Below are 20,271 nucleotides of genomic sequence, written 5' to 3' on the forward strand. Positions count from 1 at the left end.
CAGCGAGGTCAAACTAGGACTGAATAGAAGTTTCCTAAAAAGAAATGGAGCCAGCTGGTAGTTTTAATTTAAGAACATTAATATAAAATATGATTGAGGACTACAAAATCTTGAGAGGTGTAGAATGAGTAGAAGTAAATCAATTTTTTACTCGCTCCAAAAGTACAAAGACTAGAGGACACCAAGTTAGAAATACTTTAAAAACAAATAGGAGGGAATATTTTTTCACTCAAAGAATAGTTAGGCTCTGGAACTCTTTGCCAGAGGATATGGTAACAGTGGTTAGCATATCTGGGTTTAAAAAGGTTTGGACAAGTTCCTGGAGGAAAAGTCCATAGTCTGCTATTGAGACAGACATGGGGAAGCAACTGCTTGCCCTGGGATATGTAGCATGGAATGTTGCCACAATTTGGGTTTCTGTCAGGTACTTGTGACCTGGTTTGGCCACTGTTGGAAACAGGATACTGGGCTAGACGGAGCATTGGCTTGACCCAGTATGGCTATTCTTATGATCTATGTTCTTATGAAACAAAGAGAACAGTAATCTGTCAGCAACAGGAATAGAATCAAGCCCACAAGTTACCAAACATGTGAATTCCTTAGCGTATGCAGCAGTTGAATCCAAGAACTGGTGGGTTGTGTCCATTTACCAGCAGGTGGAGATAGAGATTACAAAGTGGAAGGCAGTGATACCAGACGGCCAGCGCCTCCTTCACCTCAGTACATCTCTATCTCCAGCAGGTGGTGGACGGCTCTTCAGCATTAATCAGTCAGCAACAGGAATAGAATCAAGCCCAGAAGTTACCAAACATGTGAAATATTTTCCATGTCACTCCAGACCTAGGCAACCCCAAATGTTTCAGGTTTTACACAACTTGGCTTGGATCCAGAGAACTATAAAAGGTCAGCAGTTCTCTGCTCAGGCAGGAGAAAGTTTTAAAGGTTGCTTACCTGGATTCGTATAAAGCGAGGTCTGGCGTAATTTGGAAGGTAGTCTACAACATGTTTGTACATCTTTTCTCCATCAAATTCTTTCCCCTCCTTTAGTCGAATGGTTGCCATGCCAATCCTACCCTCATGATCTGTAAGAAAAGTTCACAAGGGAAAACAGTAAAAGAATGAAATGTATTTTGCAAAATAATCTTTAATTTTTTAAATAAACTGTTGGTTTTTTAGTTATGTACTCAAAACAGTATCCACTTCAGCCCAGCTCTGAATATCTCACAATGTCTCTGTACAATGCAAATGTTTTAAAAAATATTCCAGTGTCTCACTTTCTAATACATCAAGAGAAGTCTCAGTACGCTCTCATTTCCCCAGTCCTATCAACCCTCTTCTTCTTGGGAATAACCTGACAGCTGAAAGCCCATCTCTCCTTCCAATGTCTCCCCCACAACCCTTTATTTTATGTCTCTTTATCTATAAACCTTCACTTTCTGACATGCAGCATATCACAGTACTGGTTGCTGCCTTTTTTGGTTTCTGCTGAAACACCAATGCAATGACCAAAATGCTCCAATTGAAGTATTACATTTACTCCCCTATATTAACTTCAGGGAACCCACAACAGTAAGAAATTCCTCAGAGTTTATGAAATACTGCTCACTGAATAAAGGATCCTATGCTGGACCTGCCACAAAAAACATATCTGCCAAAGAACATGACTTGTGCTATTGACCAGAAGTGGAATGTGAAAGACTACCCGCCCCCCCCCCCCCCAATATGCAGCATTTCAAGAGCACTTGACCAGCCAGAATTGGCACCTCGCCAGTTAAATGCCAGAAAACCAGCTATCCGCTGATATTAAGAGGTACATGGCCAACCACGTACTGCTAACTATTGCCAGTTAGTGGTTAGTAAATGGCTGGTTATATTGGGCAATATAACTGGCTATCTACTGATTTTTAAAATGCGACCAGCCAAGTTTGGCGGCCATATTTGGTTGCATGCAACCCTAGAATATCTTTGACCTGTCTGAATTTAACCGGTCAGGGCTGAATATCAGCTTGACTGGTTAAATTCTGACTGACCAAAGATGAAACTGGATACTCAATGCCGGTCACTGGAACCAGCCTGGCACTGAATATCAGGTCTCAGAACAGAACGAGAGAGTTAGCCGGTCTAACTTCTGCAGTCTGAAAATCTTCCCTTTAATTATACAATAGAAAGAAGAGGGGTCCTGTGCTTTGGGAGAGAATTATTACCTTTCTGAGTTGATCAGTATTACAAAAATTTCAGTCCTAAGTAGATGGCTCTCCAGAAGCTGGGGAGAGGGTGAAAAATTGAGTGGTTAAAAAAAACCCAGTAAGGCTTTCTCTCTACCGTGTCTCTCCTGGAAAATCCTTAATACATTAGGTCCATAGTGTGCTACAGAAACACATCTAATGGCTAATAAATACCATAGGCATTAATCGTGTTTTTTTTTCTTATTGACATACTGTTGCTTGGTAATAGTAATGGATTATCTTTACAATTGTAGTTTCTAAAAACATCCTCTCTGACCCTAGGGGTCACTAACAGAATGCACTCACACTCTGTCCAGCCCCCTAAGAATCAATAGTAAATATTTTTATCCAACTTTCTCAAATGATGCTCAAGGTAACTTAGGGGAAAGAGAAAGGGGATAGGATTTGATATACCACCTTTCTGTGGTTACAATCAAAGTGGTTTACATATTATATACAGGTACTTATTTTGTACCTAGGGTAATGGAGGGTTAATTGACTTGCCCAGAGTCACAAGGAGCTGCAGTAGGAATTGAACCCAGTTCCCCAGAATCAAAGTCCACTGCACTAACCACTAGGCTACTCAATTTACCACAGAAGAGGAAATAAACCATTTAACAAAATAAATTAATGTAAACAATGAAGTGAAGTGACTAAGCTGTATACCTAGGCAGACTTATATGGTCTGTGCCAGAGCTGGTGGTTGGGAGGCGGGGATAGTGCTGGGCAGACTTATACGCTCTGTGCCCTGAAGAGCACAGGTACAAATCAAAGTAGGGTATACACAAAAAGTAGCACATATGAGATGTCTTGTTGGGCAGACTGGATGGACCGTGTAGGTCTTTTTCTGCCGTCATCTACTATGTTACTATGTTAAGCTGTATACCTGACTCATTGAACTAAAAGGTTTCTCAGTAACCATCTTCAAGTTAAATGTGAAGCAGATTCATAAGAAATTACACCATTTCTTATGAATCTGCTTCACATTTAACTTGAAGATGGTTACTGAGAAACCTTTTAGTTCAATGAGTCAGGTATACAGCTTAGTCACTTCAATTCATTGTTTACATTAACATTCAGAAAGATGGCCACACATGAAAATTAGCAAATCATTTTTTCACTTATTTCTATGCCCGATATTTAGCAGCTCTATCTATTTAGGAAGGACCACTGATCACGCAGACCTAAATGTAAATGGATAAGTTATCTGTTTAAGTTAGGATGGTAATTTGTGTGGTCCCTATAAACCTTTTTTTTTGGTTCCCCTACCCCTTTAATTGATGAATGAAACCCTCACACCCCTTCCTAAACCATGTCCACTAGTCACTACTGTCAGCTACTTATGTCACTATCAACTGCTAATAGTGCTAACATGAAACTAAAAGTACAGTAGTACACAGTTATACTGCCAATAACTGTCCTAATAATTAAATTCACTCTGCCTAGAAAGTGTCAATAATTTGTCTCAGATTTCAAGATCCTTCTCCGTACCCCAGCTGACCTCTTCCTGCACCTTTGGTGGTAGGGGCACCATAGGTTAAGTACCCCTGCTCAAAACACATACACTTATCTGAACAGCACACTGCAGCTATCTGAGTAAATTTGATTCCCCCTCCCCCCCCCCCCCCCATTGTGCCCCTGCTCCTCCTAATTTTAAATGGATAAATTTTGGCTGGATATTGGGTATATTATATAAAAAAAGTATTAGACCTCACACAAGAAGCTGTATGCATTTGTCAATCTAAACTCAAGTCTTAACACTTCAGAAGTGACACCGCTGCAGAGACTTCTATGCCAGTTATTAACAGGGAGTGGAGGAGTAGCCTAATGGTTAGTGCAGCAGACCTTGATCCTGGTAACCTGAGTTCAATTCTCACTGCAGCTCCCTGTGACCCTGGGCAAGTCACTTAATCCTCCATTGCCCCAAGTATAACTTAGATTGTGAGCCTTCTATGGACAGAGAAAGTACAGCACTGTGTACAGCACTGCATATGTCCAGTAATGCTATAGAAATGATTAGTAGCAGTAGTACCAGCATTAAGGGTGTGTGTGTGTGTGTGTGTGTGTGTGTGTGTGCAAAAGACAATTGCTCTGGGCCCCCATTCCACAGAGACTCCAACCTGCTCGATGCTGAGGAAGGTACAGCCTGTTGATAAGCCTTGGGGCCCTCTTCCAAATTTCTGCCCTGGGTTCTAGCATGTCTAACATTGGCTCTGATTACTGACCATTCTCTATAATTTATTACTTATCAAATCTTATACTGTTACTAGATATATACAGCTCTATGCTTTAATATGAAGGGTAAAGGATTCTGAGATCCATTCAAGGATTCTGCTGATGTATTAACCGTGACAAAGTTTGGATCTGGTAACAGGATAGGGGCCAGTACGGGCAGGGTTTTTAAAAATGCTGTTACTGGTTCAACAGTAACCACCCTCTAATAAAAGCACAGTTCTTCCGCCCGCACTCCCCCCCCCCCCCCCCCCCCCCCCCCGGACTAGGGGAAACTGCGTCTTTCGTCTTGCCATAACACATCACTCTATTACTTCCAAGCCTGACAATGAGAACAAGTGATTTGGTAAACAAGGACTTTTTTCTTTACAGCAGGTACTGTGATTCCCACATTATAGCAGCAATTATTCAAAACAAGTATAATCTTACCCTTATGGTAAACGGCCAAGAGAGGTCATATGGTTTAAATTACTGATTCAAATTTCCTTGTAATCCAGTGCTGAATTAATGCTTTATTATATGTGTGAAAGTGTGTGTAACGCTGCTATTTAGTTTGTGGAGAAAAGTATTAGGAAAATAATATATATATATATATATATATATATACATACATATATACACACACACACAGTGCACTCCATTTAAGTGCACGTCGGATAAGCACATGCTCTGTTTAACTGCATGCCGTACTTCGGTCCTGTTTTTGGCACCATCAATTTCTATGGGGATAAACTTCGGTTTAGCGCACCACTGATAAGTGCAAGATTCGCTTATATGCATGATTTAAGACCGCTCCTCTGCAGGAAAGACTCCACATAAGCGCATGCACGGAATATGGAAGCCAATTGGTGCGTGACAACCAACGAGATTTCAAATTTACTGCCCCTTTAACTGCCACAGGCAGAATAAGCAAAAGAATGTTGTTAGAGTGTACACTGGGGTCGTCGTCGTTGTGGTGGAATTGTAGGACTTTAACACTGGCTGAACGAATAGAAGTTCTTAAAAAATTAGAAAACAAAGTCAAGCATCTATTGCTAAAGAATATGGTGTAAATCCCAGTCAAATTTCAAGTGTCTTGAAGCAGAAAGACCAGTTTCTGGAAGACTGGCAAAACAATACAAATCCACAACGGAAACGAAAACGGGCGGGAAAAGCTGAGGAGGTAGAAGATGCTCTTCTTCGGTGGTTTTCTTGAGTCAGGAGCAGTTTCCTGTCAGTGGTCCACTGCTTATGGAGAAAGCTAACCAGCTAGCTGAAAGTCTTGGACTAACTGAATTCAAAGCCATTGTTGGATGGTTGGAAAGATGGAAGGAGAGGAACAACATAAAATTCAAGAAACAGCATGGTGAGAAATAAGACACTGATGACTTTGGTGCTGAAAATTGGGTTGTTTCAGTTCTTCCTACCATCTTGAACGAGTTTGCACCTTGTGACATTTTCAATGCTGACAAAAACGGTCTCTACTGGCGAGTGATTCCTGATGGAACACTTGCATTCAAACATGCCAAAACTACTGGAGGTAAAACATCGAAGGACCGACTGACGATCCTCCTTTGCTGCAATATGGATGGGAGTGAGAAGTTGGAACCCCTCGTCACTGGAAAGAGCAAACAGCCCCGTTGCTTCAAGAAAGTTAAGCGTCTTCCTGTGTCATACGAGGCTAACGCAAATTCATGGATGACTGGAGAAATTTGGAAGCAGTGGCTAAAGAAGTTAGACACTAGAATGCGGGCACAAAAGTGTCAGATTTTGTTGCTTTGTGATAATTGTGCTACACACAGGAATGATGTCAGGCTGTCTAACGTCAAGGTGGTCTTCCTGCCACCATGACGCTACTTCTCTGATCCAACCTATGGATCAGGGCATAATAGCCAATTTCAAACAACATTATCAGGGTTTGTGCTACGTTGTCTGATGAGTGTTATGGATGACCAGACTGGCAAGGATAAACGTGCTGTTGAACTGGCTCAATCTATCACTGTTGGATTCCCTACATATGCAGAAAGAAGCCTGGAATCATGTTACACGGGCAACCACTGTGAACTGCTACAAGCGGGCAGGCTTTGTTAAGGATGTGGAGAGGGATGAAACAGATGCAGCTGTTGCAATCACATCAGATGAAGAGGTTATTGACATCCCAGCTGGTGTTACTGAAGAGGAGTTCCATCGCTACGTAGCTGTTGATTACGATCTACAAACAGCTGAAGACAGCACTGATGTCGAGATATGCGCCTACACGCAGGCAACAACAGCTGATGATGGAACAGATGATGAAATGAGCAGCGAGGCACATGCTGATGAAATTCAACAACCTCCTCCTGTCACTTTTGCAAGAGCACTGGAGAGTCTCAACACCGTGTGGGCCTATCTGGAGGCCACTGGATGTCAGTGCTATGACAGTTTTTACCGTCTGGCAGACGTAGTCTATGGAACTCACAGACCCAATAGTGTACAGAGGACTATAACTGATTACTTCAACTAAGCCTAAAGTCAGTTAACGGAGACTGTATACTGTACACATGTAATACTGTACATATGTTTATCAGATGTCAAGCTTCTTTGGGTCACAACGGTTAAGTGCATGCTCCGGTTAACTGCATGCATTTCTTTGGTCCTAGACCCTTGCACTTAAGCGGATTGACCCCGCCAGGGTCGCTTTACTCATACTACCCCTCTCCTCAAGACCCTTCACTGGCTCCCTATCCGTTTTCGCATCCTGTTCAAACTTCTTCTACTAACCTATAAATGTACTCACTCTGCTGCTCCCCAGTATCTCTCCACACTCGTCCTTCCCTACACCCCGCTCCATGGATAAATCCTTCTTATCTGTTCCCTTCTCCACTACTGCCAACTCCAGACTTCGCGCCTTCTGTCTCGCTGCACCCTACGCCTGGAATAAACTTCCTGAGCCCCTACGTCTTGCCCCATCCTTGGCCACCTTTAAATCTAGACTGAAAGCCCACCTCTTTAACATTGCTTTTGACTCGTAACCACTCGCCTCCACCTACCCTCCTCTCTTCCTTCCCGTTCACATTAATTGATTTGATTTGCTTACTTTATTTATTTTTTGTCTATTAGATTGTAAGCTCTTTGAGCAGGGACTGTCTTTCTTCTATGTTTGTGCAGCGCTGCGTACGCCTTGTAGCGCTATAGAAATGCTAAATAGTAGTAGTAGTAGTATATATATATGTGTGCATGTGTGTGTGGAGGGGTGTATGAATGTATGTTTGTGTGGGTATTTTATACTCTACCTTTCCCTGGGGTAAGGAACAGGTGGTTTACATCTGAACTGAAATATATTTTGTACATGAGAGATGCATTCATAAAGACACAAATAAGAGTGAGCACAAGAAAGGTGTGAGAACAATAGGGGAGTACACAGACATAGCTGTGGTGGGAAGAATTTCTCTGCTAAGAGTAGTTGTGGGTGTAGGGAGTAGGAAGGATAATGGGCTGGAGTATGTAGTGATGTGTACGTGTTTGGTGTTCATGGTGTATGTGAATGTGTTGTAGGTATAGTATGAGGATTGTGGGTTTGTGTGAGAGAGTACGAACTGAGTTGTATATGATTTGGGATTTAATTTCTCATCTTTCAAAATTCGAGCTCAAGTCAAGCTATAAATTCATCTTCCCCAAAGAGCTCGCAATCCAAAGGACTCATTAACAAATGCTGATATACAATAATGGGGCTCATTTTTGAAAGAGAAAAATGTATAAAAAGTGGCATAAAGCAGCATTTGGATGTTTTTCTCACAAAAATGTTCAAATCAGTATTTCTACACCTATTTTGTAGACATTTTTCTATGCTGTTCATCTGCAGTGTGCCCAAATCTCAAAAGGGCGTGTTAAGGGCAAGATTTGGACGTTCCTAAGACAGACTTTTTTTTAGCCATAAAGGAACAAACTAAAACTAAGATGTTTAGAGCTAGACCTGTTTTTATAATGAATAAGGCACAAAATGGTTCCATAAATGACCAGATGACCACTGAAGGGGATCAGGGATGACCACCAATACCCCCCAGTGCTCACTGATCCCCTCCCACCGCCCCAAAAATGTGAATAAAAATATGACTTACCAGCCTCTAAGACAGCCTCAGATGTTATAGCCAGGTCTATTAGAGCAGTACGCAGGTCCCTGGAGTGGTGTAGTGGCTGGTGCACTACACTACTCCACTATAGGGAGTAGTGTAGTGCACTATGGGGTGGGAGATTCAGGTCCCTATCTCCCTCTACCTGTCACATTTGTGGTGGAAACTGTGACCCCTCTCAAAGTCAGCAAAACCCTACTGTACCCACATATAGGTGCCCCCTTCACCCATAAGGGTTATTGTAGTGGTGTACAGGAGGGGGCAGTAGGTTTTGGGTAGGTTTTGGAGGGCTCATGGGACAAGATCAGGGAGCAAAGGTGAGATGTTTACATGGGAGCATTTTTATAAAGTACACAGAAGTGCCCCTTAGGGTGTTCCATTGCTCTCCTGGGATGTCTGGGGGACCAGACTGCTAAAAATGTTAGCTCTTTCTACATCCCAATGGTTTGATTTTCTACATTTTGCTCTTACGTTATTTGGGATTTTTTTTGCAAAAATGGACCAAAAAACAAACTGTCCAGAGCACAAAACCTTGTTCAAAACAGTATTTAAAAAATATATAGATGTTTTTCTTTTTCGAAAATTACCTTCTTTCCTGTTCAGATTTTGGATGTTTTGGGCAAATGTCCAAAGCTGGACTTAGACGTCATTTGAAAATGCCCCTCAATATGATCTAAAGCATGTTATTTAATTCAAACTCTCTTTTTCTTAATGGTGTCTACTTACTAGGAATATAACTTGTATTAAAGTGAGTTAATGTGCGTTAATATCTTAGTAAATGAGGTCTTAAGTTTTTACCTAAGGCAAGAAAGAGTGAAAAGGTGATTGTAGAAGTGAAGTGAAACCTGGCCTTTCTTGTCTATCACCTGGTTCTCTCACTTTTAGGTGTGTTTACCAATCTGTGTGTGAGATTTAGGAAGAAGGGGGCAGGTAGGTGTGAAGGTATATGGTATTCTCCGAGGGCAAGCAGACTGCTTATTCTCACATGTGGGTCGACATCTGCGTCGGCCAGGAATCGGCATTTTGCAAAAGCAAAAAAAAAGTTTTACCAGAGTCTTCTGGCATGCATGCAGCACGCACCACACATGCGTGGACTAACTTCCTGCCCGCCGCATGAGCGAGTACCTCAGTTTTTCTTTTTCCGCGACGAGGTGTGGCAGGTTCCTCCTGTGCTCCTCACTGAGGCCCGGGGAAAGGAGTCTTGTTTTTCCCGAGTTTTACGGTTTCAGCGTTGGTTTGTTTTCAACAACAACAAAAAAAGAATAACTTATCCTTTTTAGGTCCCTTAGTATTTCCCCCACATTTTAAGTTTTCTTTGTTTTTCAACGTGGCTGGCTTTTAGGCCGCGTGGTCGGGTTTCTTCCCTTTTTTGTGCCTTTCCTTTTCGGCACAATCGCGTCTTTTGATTTTGCCGAGGCCGTTTTTCCGTCCATGTCATCGAAGACACCCAACAGCTTCAAACCTACTCGGTGCAACCGGACCATCTCAGGTACCGATACCCATTCCTAGTGTATCCAGTGCCTTGAGCCTGACCACAGCCCAGCTGCTTGTAGTCTGTGTCTTTGTAAGAAGAAACGGACCCAAGTGGCTCGAGAAGCCGAGTGAGAGAAACCTTTTGGGGCTCTATCCGGTCATAGGCGCCCGGTATAAGAGGCTTGGGGAGGCTAAGCCTCCCCAGCCGCAAGCCCCAAGCATCTCTCACTCATCCCCCCCCCCCCCCCCGATGCAGCGTCTATCCCTCACTCCCTCCCTGCAGTCCCTCTAATCAGATCGCCGCTACTGCTCTCTCTCATCCCCCCACCCCCCGATGCAGTGTCTATCCCCCTGGCCGTGGTCCCTCTAATTTGATTTAGGTTGTCCATCGCTGTAGCAGCACGCCAACATCGTACAGCTTGCTTCGGGGCTTCGGCCTGACGTCACATGCCCCGCCTCCTCTGACCAAACTTCCTGCTTCCGCGAGGGCAGGACGCATCATCATAAGGAAGGCTGGTCAGAGGAGGCGGGGCACGTCATGCCGTCAGGCCGAAGCAAGATACGATGTTGGCGTGCTAGCAGCATTTTCATAAGCCTTAAATAAAAAAAGGTCTCTTAGACATTTCTTGAATGTAAGCATGCAAATTTCATGTTTGAGCAGTGATGGCAATCTGTTTCATTCAATGGGTCCATAGATTGAAAAAGTACCAGTTGCATGACTTCCAAGCGCACGTGCTGAAGTGCGGGAATCACAAACTCATTTTTATGTTGAGATCTCAAACCACAAGTTAGCAGGTACTGTTTCATGGGATTTCTTAAATAATAAGCACAATCATGATACATAAGGCTGTTGGACCATCATCATCATCAATATATATATCCTCCAGCGCACTGGCAACCATTTGCAATTGCTTCATATGGGAGGGGGTGCATTTCAGGCAGTAGGCACAGAGGAGTTTTCAAGAGTGATCCCCATGCCTCATAATACTACTGCTCTTGGTGATCTCCCCCTACTTAACTGGATAAAACAGATGCTTCAGATAATTACAGTTGGCTCCTATTGTCAATGGAGATGGTGACATCTAACTTAAAGAAGCCAAGCTTAGATGCCCTGTGGCTAAGTTCTTACTGTCTGATCACCATCATATCATTTCTGGCTATGTTAATCAAGCATGTAGTTGTAATGCAACTGCAGAATTTTATTGATGTATTGTAAATCATCCTTTAGACATGCAACATCGTGGGCTTAGAAAAAAAATCATGTTGTCAAGGCACTAATGGCATCCATGGGTTTTTTTGTTTTAACTTTATTTCTTTTTGAACATAATCAAATTACAAGCATACAGTGAAACTCCATAACAACTGAAAATACATGTAGATTCCACCCCCCAAACCCAAACAAAACTATAACTTAAGAAAATTCCCAAAGAAACAACCAATATTTGTAGCCATACAAAATCAAAGCATTATGAAGAACAAAGTTACCATCAGACGATACATAGCAGGCAGTTACACATCAGTTCAGTATTTTGCCTTCATATTTGTTGTGTCATGTGTTCTTCATGTGTGATCAAGATGCAGTATTCTGCTAGCGTGTAGTATTTGCAGCCCTTTTTGTTTTGCTTCACTAGGTTATGTACTGGTGTTTTAGAGCCAGGTGTAATTATAGTGCTGCCTTTCCACACATAAGGTTGTAGCTCGTTCTGTCCTTGGAATTAGTGCTGTTATGGTTTGGTAAGGTTATGAGTGTGTTTTTGCACAAGTTTGTGTATAGTGTTTTGCAGTGGAGAGATTGTGTGTTGGCCTTACTAAGGTGGCACCAAAACATCAGAAAGGGTGTAGAGCCTAAACCATGACATGCTACCTCTTGAAGGATCTACATACGGTCGTTAATAAAAGGAGCTCCTTGTGAACACTATCCACCCTAAAAGGGTGTTTTGTGGCTCTACATGAGAATTGTGATATTATGATCCCTTGTTTCATATTGTTGACGGTCTGCATTTTCCGTATGGTGGTATATTGGTGTATTAGGTCTGCCCAGTGTAATATTTATGGTACACTAAGGTTATGAGTGTGTTTTTGCACAAAGTTGTGCATAGTGTTTTGCAGTTGAGCGATTGTGATTAGTATATGCTTTGAACAACCACTTTATTCTTTGACATATGATACATATCTAATATCTCAATTTAATAAAAGGTATTAATTGTGATTATTTTATTTTTACTTTTTTTTTTTTCTGTGTATTGTCAGATAATTATGGATGTAAGCCCTGCCCCTGGCCCCACCCCTAACCCTGCCCCCTTTAGCCTCCCCAAACAGTTGGGCCACCGACCGCCTATGTATCCGGTCCTTCGACATCAGCATCGATGTCGACATCGAGGGAGGTATCGACATCAGGAGCAGAGGTAATGGCTGCTGAGAGACTTAGTCACACTGGGAGAAGTGAGTCATCGAGTGGGTCTCCACCTGTCTCGAGGCCTCCTGCTGTGCAGGCCCCCCGGGACCGACCATCATCGAATCCGACCTCGGTGAGACGTGAGGATTCCATGTCGTCCTTGTCTGTACTGAGAAGTCTTGATGACAGGCTTGGAGCGAAGGTGAAGAACCACAGTCATCGATCTCCTTCTACATGAAGTGCCGGGAGCTCCGGGGCATCGAGGGACTCAGCACCTGAGAAGCATTGGTGCCGAGAGGACCGCTCCCCCTCTCTACAGAAGGTGCCGATGTGTCAGTCTCCTAGCAGCCCGGTACCTGCACCTGAGCCTCAACAGATTCTGCCACCGGCTGTTCCACCGACCCCGCAGCCTTTTCGGATGGCGGCTCTCAACCAGCTCATCCGGGCCCTGCATCCAGAGCTCCTAGAAGAACTGCTGCATCGATCTGCTTTGGTGTCGGAGGTGCTTGCGCCTTCCATACCGTCTGCTGCAGTGGCATCTGGCCCTTCACCTGCAGTGAGACTGGTGTCGGCTGCACCCAGGTCGACTCCCCTTCGACGCCAGTGGAGGAAGCTTCACCGCAGTCCATGCGGGCGTCAGCCTCTCAACATTGTCATTGAGGACATCGATACTCGGTGTCAAGGCAGGCTTAGTATCGGAGTTCCCTGAGAGAGGTATTATCCAATACTGAAGAGGAGCGTTCGTGGGAGTCAGAGGGAAATCCCAGATACTTTTCTTCTGACAAGTCATATGGGATTCCTTCTGAACCTTCCCCTCAACCTGAAAGGAGACTATCTCCTCTGGAGAGTCTGTCCTTTACTTCTTTTGTCCGGAAAATGGCTACGGCTATTCCATTCCCTATGGAGGTTGAGGATGAGGCAAGGGCTGAGATGCTCGAGGTCCTGGACTATCCTTCTCCACCTAAGGAGGCTGTAATGGATCCTCTACATAAGGTACTGAAGGAAGTCCTTATACGGAACTGGTCGTTCCCTCTTTCTGGCACCGTGATCTCAAAGAAAGTTGATTCCCAGTATCGGACCCACGGTGAATCAGGATTGATGAAGTCTCAGTTACCCCACAATTCCTTGGGGTGGACTTCACCCTCAAAAGAGCCAAGAGTACTAGGGACTATGCCTTGGAACCCCCAGGCAGAGAAGCTAAGACCTTGGACTCTTTTGGGAGGAAGACGTATCAGGCCGCAATGCTCGCCGGTCGAATCCAATCTTACCAGCTCTTCATGAGTGTCCACTTGCGGAACTCGATGAGGCAGTTGTCTAGCTTGGTTGATGCACTCCCTCCGGAGCAGGCCGAGCCTTTTCACCAGGTGGTAAGGCAGCAGAAGGCGTGTCATAAATTCCTGGCCAGGGGCGTTACGAATCTTTTGATGTGGCATCCAGAATCGCTGCTGAAGGTATAGTGATGTGCAGACTTTCATGGTTGCGTGTCTCTGACCTGGATCATATGGTCCAGCAGCAGATGGCGGATGTTCCTTGCTGGGGGGACAACCTTTTTGGTGAAAAAGAAGAGGATCTTGTTGACCAGATCAAGAAGCATAATGACGCTATGGATTCTCTCTCCCACCTGGCGCCCTCTGCTACAACCTCCTCATCTAGGAGGTTTTTTTTTTGGGGGGGGGAAGGAGTGCTCCCTATTCCTATTCTAGGCGTAGGTACACTCCAGCTTCTTGGTAGCCTAGTCACGTCCAGCCCCAGCGCACTCGTTCTCATCAACAGCATGTGCCTAAGGCCCCTGCTGCTCCCCAGCAAAAACAAGGGATGAGCTTTTGACTGACTCCAGCTCAGCATAGCCACTGTAAAAGTCTCCGTACCGGACGACTTGCCGGTTGGGGAGAGGTTAATGTTTTTTCATCAAAGGTGGCCTCTCATAACCTCCGACCGGTGGGTTCTTCAAATAGTCTGGTTAGGATACACCCTCAATCTGGAATCCAAACCTTCAAATTGCCCACCGGGAGCTCATTCTTACAGCTCCCAGCACAAGCAGGTACTTGCAGAGGAACTCTCTGCCCTTCTAAAGGCCCCTGCGGTATAACCCGTTCCACCAGGGGAAGAAGGGCTGGGAGTCTATTCCAGGTACTTCCTTGTGCAAAAGGAAATGGGGGAATGCGTCCCATCCTAGACCTAAAGGCCCTGAACAAATTCCTAGTCCGAGAAAAGTTCAGGATGGTTTCCCTGGGCACCCTTCTTCCCATGATTCAGGAGAACGATTGGCTATGCTCTCTGGACTTAAAGGATGCGTACACACATCTCAATACTTCCAGCTCACAAGAAGTATCTTCGACTTCAACTAGGAAAACAGCACTTTCAGTACCGTGTACTGCCCTTTACCCTAGCGTCTGTGCCCAGAGTGTTTACAAAGTGTCTAGCAGTAGTTGCAGTGTCGCTACACCGACTGGGAGTACATCTGTTTCCTTATCTTGACGATTGGCTGGTGAAGAGCACCTCGGAGGGAGGTGCTCTGGAGTCCATGTGAATACTATTCAGGTGATTGAGCTACTGGGGTTCGTAATAAATTATTCCAAGTCCTATCTCATTCCTGTCCAAAAATTGGAATTCATTGGAGCACTGCTGAAAACGAAGACAACTCGGGCCTATCTTTCCAAGGCAAGGGTAGACAACCTCCTGTCCCTGGTGTCCACAGTTCGAGTGTCTCAGCAGATCACAGCTCGGCAGATGTTGAGGATTCTGGGCCACATGGCATCTACAGTTCATGTAACTCCCATGGCACGTCTACATATGAGATCAGCTCAATGGACCCTAGCTTCCCAACGGTATCAAGCTGCGGGGGATTTGGAGGATGTGATCCAACTGTCCACCGATTTTTGAAATTCTCTTCACTTGTGGACAATCCGATCCAATTTGACCATGGGATGACCATTCCAAATTCCTCAGCCACAAAAAGTGCTGACAATGGATGCATCCCTCCTAGGGTGGGGAGCTCATGTAGATGGGCTTCACATTCAAGGACCTGGTCTTTCCGGGAAACAGATCTTCAGATCAACCTCCTGGAATTACGAGCGATCTGGAACATTCTAAATGCTTTCAGAGATCGGCTGTCTAACCAAATCATCTTGATTCAAACAGACAATCAAGTTGCAATGTATTACAACATCAAGCAGGGGGGACACCAGATCTTGCCCTCTGTGTCAGGAAGCTGTTCAGATGTGGATTTGGGCATGCCACCACGGCATGTTTCTCCAGGCCACTTATCCAGCACAACAGTCTGGCTGACAGGCTTAGCAGGATAATGCAACCTCACGAGTGGTCATTGAACATGGGAGTAGCCCATAAGATCTTATGAGCGTGGGGCACCCCCTCGGTGGATCTTTTTGCCACTCAGATCAATCACAAGGTCCCTCAATTCTGTTCCAGGCTTTAGGCGCATGACAGACTAGCGTCAGATGCCTTTCTCCTACATTGGGGAACAGGCCTTCTGTATGCGTAACCTCTCATATCTCTAGTAGGGACGACTTTGCTGAAACTCAAGCAAGACCACGGAACCATGATCCCTCTTCTTCTGGAGTTGCCCTCCGAGGAACCATGGAGATTGGAGTGTTTTCCAACTCTCATCACTCAGAACGAGGGGTCGCTTCTTCATCCCAACCTCCAGTCTCTGGCTCTCTTGGGCTGGATGTTGAGACCTTAGAATTTGCCTCCTTGGGTCTTCCAGAGGGTGTCTCCCGAGCCTTGCTTGCTTCCATGAAAGATTCCATGAAGAGGTGTTACTCTTTCAAATGGAGGAGGTTTGCCGTCTGGTGTGACAGCAAGGCCTTAGATCCTCTCTTGTCCTACACAGACCTTGCTTGAATACCTTCTACACTTGTCAGAATCTGGCCTCAGGACCGACTTCGTAAGGGTTCACCTCAGCGCAATTAGTTGTTACCATCGGCGTGTAGATGGCAAGCCTTCATGAGAGGTTTGCTTTTGTCAAAGCCCCCATCAAACCTCCACCAGTGTCATGGGATCTCAACATTGTTCTCAACCAGCTGATGAAAGCTCCTTTTGAGCCACTGAATTGCTGAAATCTGAAGTACTTGACCTGGAAGGTCATTTTCTTGGTGGTTGTTACTTCAGCTCGTAGAGTCAGTGAGCTTCAGATCTTAGTAGTGGATGCACTTTATACTAAGTTTAATCACAACAGAGTAGTCCTCTACACGCACCCTTTCCTGCCGAAGATGGTGTCGGAGTTCCATCTGAACCAGTCAATTGCCAACATTTTTTCCCTGATCTGATGGCCACCCTGGTGAGAGCAGCTTGCATACCTTGGACTGCAAGAGAGCATTGGCCTTTTACGTCGAGAAGACAAAGCCCTTCAGACAGTCCGCCCAGTTGTTTGTTTATTTCGATCCCAACAGGAGGGGAGTCGCCATCGGAAAATGCACAATCTCCAATTGGCTAGCAGATTGCATTTCCTTCACTTATGCCCAAGCTGGGCTCACTCTGGAGGGCCATGTCACGGCTCATAATGTTAGAGCCAATGCTGCGTCGGTGACTCACTTAAAGTCAGCCTCCACTGAAGAGATTTGCAAGGCTGTAACGTGGTCATCAGTCCACACATTCACATCTCACTACTGCCTTCAGCAGGATACCTGATGTGACAGTGGGTTTGGGCAGTCGGTTCTGCAGAATCTGTTCAGGGTTTAGAATCCAACTCCACCTCCCTAGGCCTGCTTTATTCTGTTCCAGGCTGCACTCTCAGCTAGCTATATATAGTTTCAGGTTAACCTATGTTATATCCTCGCTGTTGTGAGGCCCAATTGACCAATGTTCATTGTTTTGAGTGAGCCTGGATGCTAGGGATACCCCACGTGAGAATAAGCAGCCTGCTTGTCCTCGGAGAAAGCTAAGATACTTACCTGTAGCAGGTATTCTCCGAGAACAGCAGGCTGATTATTCTCACAATCCCGCCCACCTCCCCTTGGAGTTGTTTATTTCTTTATGCTTTGTGACTTAACTGACTAGCGTGGTTGCGCGACGGGTGGGAAGTCAGCCGCGCATGCACGGTTCTGCATGCGCGCCAGAAGGCTCTAACAAATTTTTATTTTTTGCTATATTTTTATGCCGATTCCTGAGGTGACGCGGATCATTGACACTTGTGAGAATAATCAGCCTGCTGTCCTCAGAGAATACCTGCTATAGGTAAGTATCTTCGCTTTTCTTGAACAAAGCCTCTTTTGCTCTTATTTTTTCAGCTACTTGTTTGGAGAACCATATAGGTTTTCTGCTTCTCTTGTTTTGTTTACTTTTCTTGCATAAAGATCAGTTGCCATATTTATAGCAGCCTTTAGCTTTGACCACTGATTTTCCACTTCTCCTGTGCCTTCTCACGCAAACAGCTCCTTCAGGTATTCCTCCATTTTATCAAAATCAGTACGTCTGAAATTCAGTACTTTGAGTTTTGCACATCCGCACAACGCCTTTGCCCTTATATCAAACCACAGGGTGTGACAATCACTATCATAGGTGGGCACCCACCTGGATATTGGAAACACTTCCTCCATTCGTGAGCACTAGATCCAGCATCAACCCTTCCCTCGTGGGTTCCGTCACCATTTGCCTGAGCAAGGCACTTTGACAGGCGTCCACAATCTCCCTACTTCTTTCCGATTCTGCAGACGGGACAATCCAATTCACATCAGACAAATTGAAATCGCCCAACAGTAGCACCTCCCCTTTCATACCAATCTTTTGAATATCTTCTATCAAATCCTTGTCTAACTTCTCCGTTTGTGCCGGAGGTCTGTAGATAACCCCGTATGGATACAGGTTCCGTCTTCTCTTTCTAGGACGATGCATAAAGCTTCTTCCTTTCCCCAGGTTCCCCGCACTTCAGCCACTCTGATACTGTCTCTCACATACAGAGCCAGTCCTTCACCTTACGAGACTGGGAGACTGGGCGTCTAAATGGCAGAAGATGTTTAATGTGAGCAAGTGCAAAGCGATGCATTTGGGAAAGAGGAACCCAAATTATAGCTACGTCATGCAGGGTTCCACGTTAGGTGTCACATACCAGGAAAGGGATCTAGGTGTCGTCGTTGATGATACATTGAAACCTTCTGCTCAGTGTGCTGCTGCGGCTAAGAAAGCAAATAGAATGTTAGGTATTATTAGGAAAGGAATGGAAAACAAAAATGAGGATGCTATAATGCCTTTGTATCGCTCCACGGTGCGACCGCACCTCAAATATTGTATTCAATTCTGGTTGCCGCATCTCAAAAAAGATATAATGGAATTAGAAAAGGTACAGAGAAGGGCGACAAAAATGATAACGGAGATGGGACAACTTCCCTATGAGGAAAGGCTAAAGTGGCTAGGGCTCTTCAGCTTGGAGAAAAGGTGGCTGAGAGGAGATATGATAGAGGCCTATAAAATAATGAATGGAGTTGAACGGGTAGATGTGAAGCGTCTGTTTACGCGTTCCAAAAACACTAGGACTAGGGGGCATGCGATGAAGCTACAATGTAGTAAATTTAAAACAAATCAGAGAAAATGTTTCTTCACTCAACGTGTAATTAAACTCTGGAATTCGTTGCCAGAGAATGTGGTAAAGGCGGTTAGCTTAGCGGAGTTTTAAAAATGTTTGGATGGCTTCCTAAAGGAAAAGTCCATAGACCATTATTAAATGAACTTGGGGAAAGTCCAGTATTTCTGGGATACGCAGTATAGAATGTTTTGTACTTTTTTGGGATCTTGCCAGGTATTTGCGACCTGGATTGGCCACTGTTAGAAACAGGATGCTGGGCTTGATGGACCTTTGGTCTTTCCTAGTATGGCAATACTTATGTCCTTATGTCTCTCACAAGCCGGTGCGAGCCAGCTCTAGCATATTACTGCATGAAGTCCACACAGATGGATGATGTCATTGGAAAGAACCAAGGCGGCTTGATTGACAGGAGACATCATCATGTGACAAGGCTGAAGTTGTGTACATCCAAGGAGGTTTAATTGTTTCCCTACCACATAACCACCATCTTGATACACTCAAAATAAATTACTTTGTATGGCAGCAAGCTCCACCTACTGGCTTCAGGCCAGATAATAGGCCAAGCATGCTCCCGCTTTCTCCTGTCAATCAAACCTCCTTGGAAAGAACCCATGTTAAAGTACTGACTCTAAATCTTCCAGAGCTTTCTGACATGTTCTACTGAGCATGTGCAGAATGGGCATCTTTAGACTGCATGTGACTCTGGTTCAGACACTTTATCCCTAGTGCCTCTGGAACCCAAATAAAGGCATTTGTTTGTCAGATCTTAATTATTTTTCGGGGGGGGGGGTGTTGAGGGGGGGGATCAGCAGTTACATAGTGATTCTCTAGGCTTCAAACTTAGTCAGAAGAACAGGGATGAGGTGTCAGCAGCCTTTATTTGTAACTAACCATTTTATATCCATTCCAAGGTATTTTTGTAGCAACACTTATTGGCTGGGAGCCAAAGACCAGGATTTTTTTCTGGAGCCTTGTAATCATGGCCCTAGGTCTTGGCACTGGTGGTGCTATTGTTAATTTGACTTCCTGGTCATCAAACTTAAAAAACAAATCTCTTTCTCTCTACACATACACATAGAGAGAAAACAGCCAAACTGGTAAACAACTGACTAAGTCAGCTTTGTTTTGGTAAGTAAGACCCAGTACATAGCCATTATGGGATCACTTTTATAAATGCACATACATTTAAAGAGTAACTGCATATTTTTTTGCCTGTGCAAACTTCAGCACAAAATGAGAGTATGTATGTCAGGGGCGTAGCCAGACAACAGATTTTGGGTGGGCCTAGGCAAGAATTGGGTGGGCACCAAGTGTTCT

The 20,271-nt window shown here is 44.5% G+C and overlaps 1 protein-coding gene across 1 annotated transcript in view; it reads right to left on the reverse strand.

Moving 5' to 3' along the window:
- SLC27A2 (solute carrier family 27 member 2) overlaps positions 1–20,271 on the reverse strand; it is a 237,274-nt gene that overhangs the window by 1,917 nt on the left and 215,086 nt on the right. Inside the window, exon 10 of the mRNA XM_030189601.1 lies at positions 952–1,082. Coding sequence (XP_030045461.1) covers positions 952–1,082 — 131 coding nt within the window. The remainder of the gene's footprint in view (positions 1–951; positions 1,083–20,271) is intronic.

The sequence above is a fragment of the Microcaecilia unicolor genome, chromosome 1 (genome assembly GCF_901765095.1).
Source record: "Microcaecilia unicolor chromosome 1, aMicUni1.1, whole genome shotgun sequence".
NCBI classification, from domain to species: domain Eukaryota; kingdom Metazoa; phylum Chordata; class Amphibia; order Gymnophiona; family Siphonopidae; genus Microcaecilia; species Microcaecilia unicolor.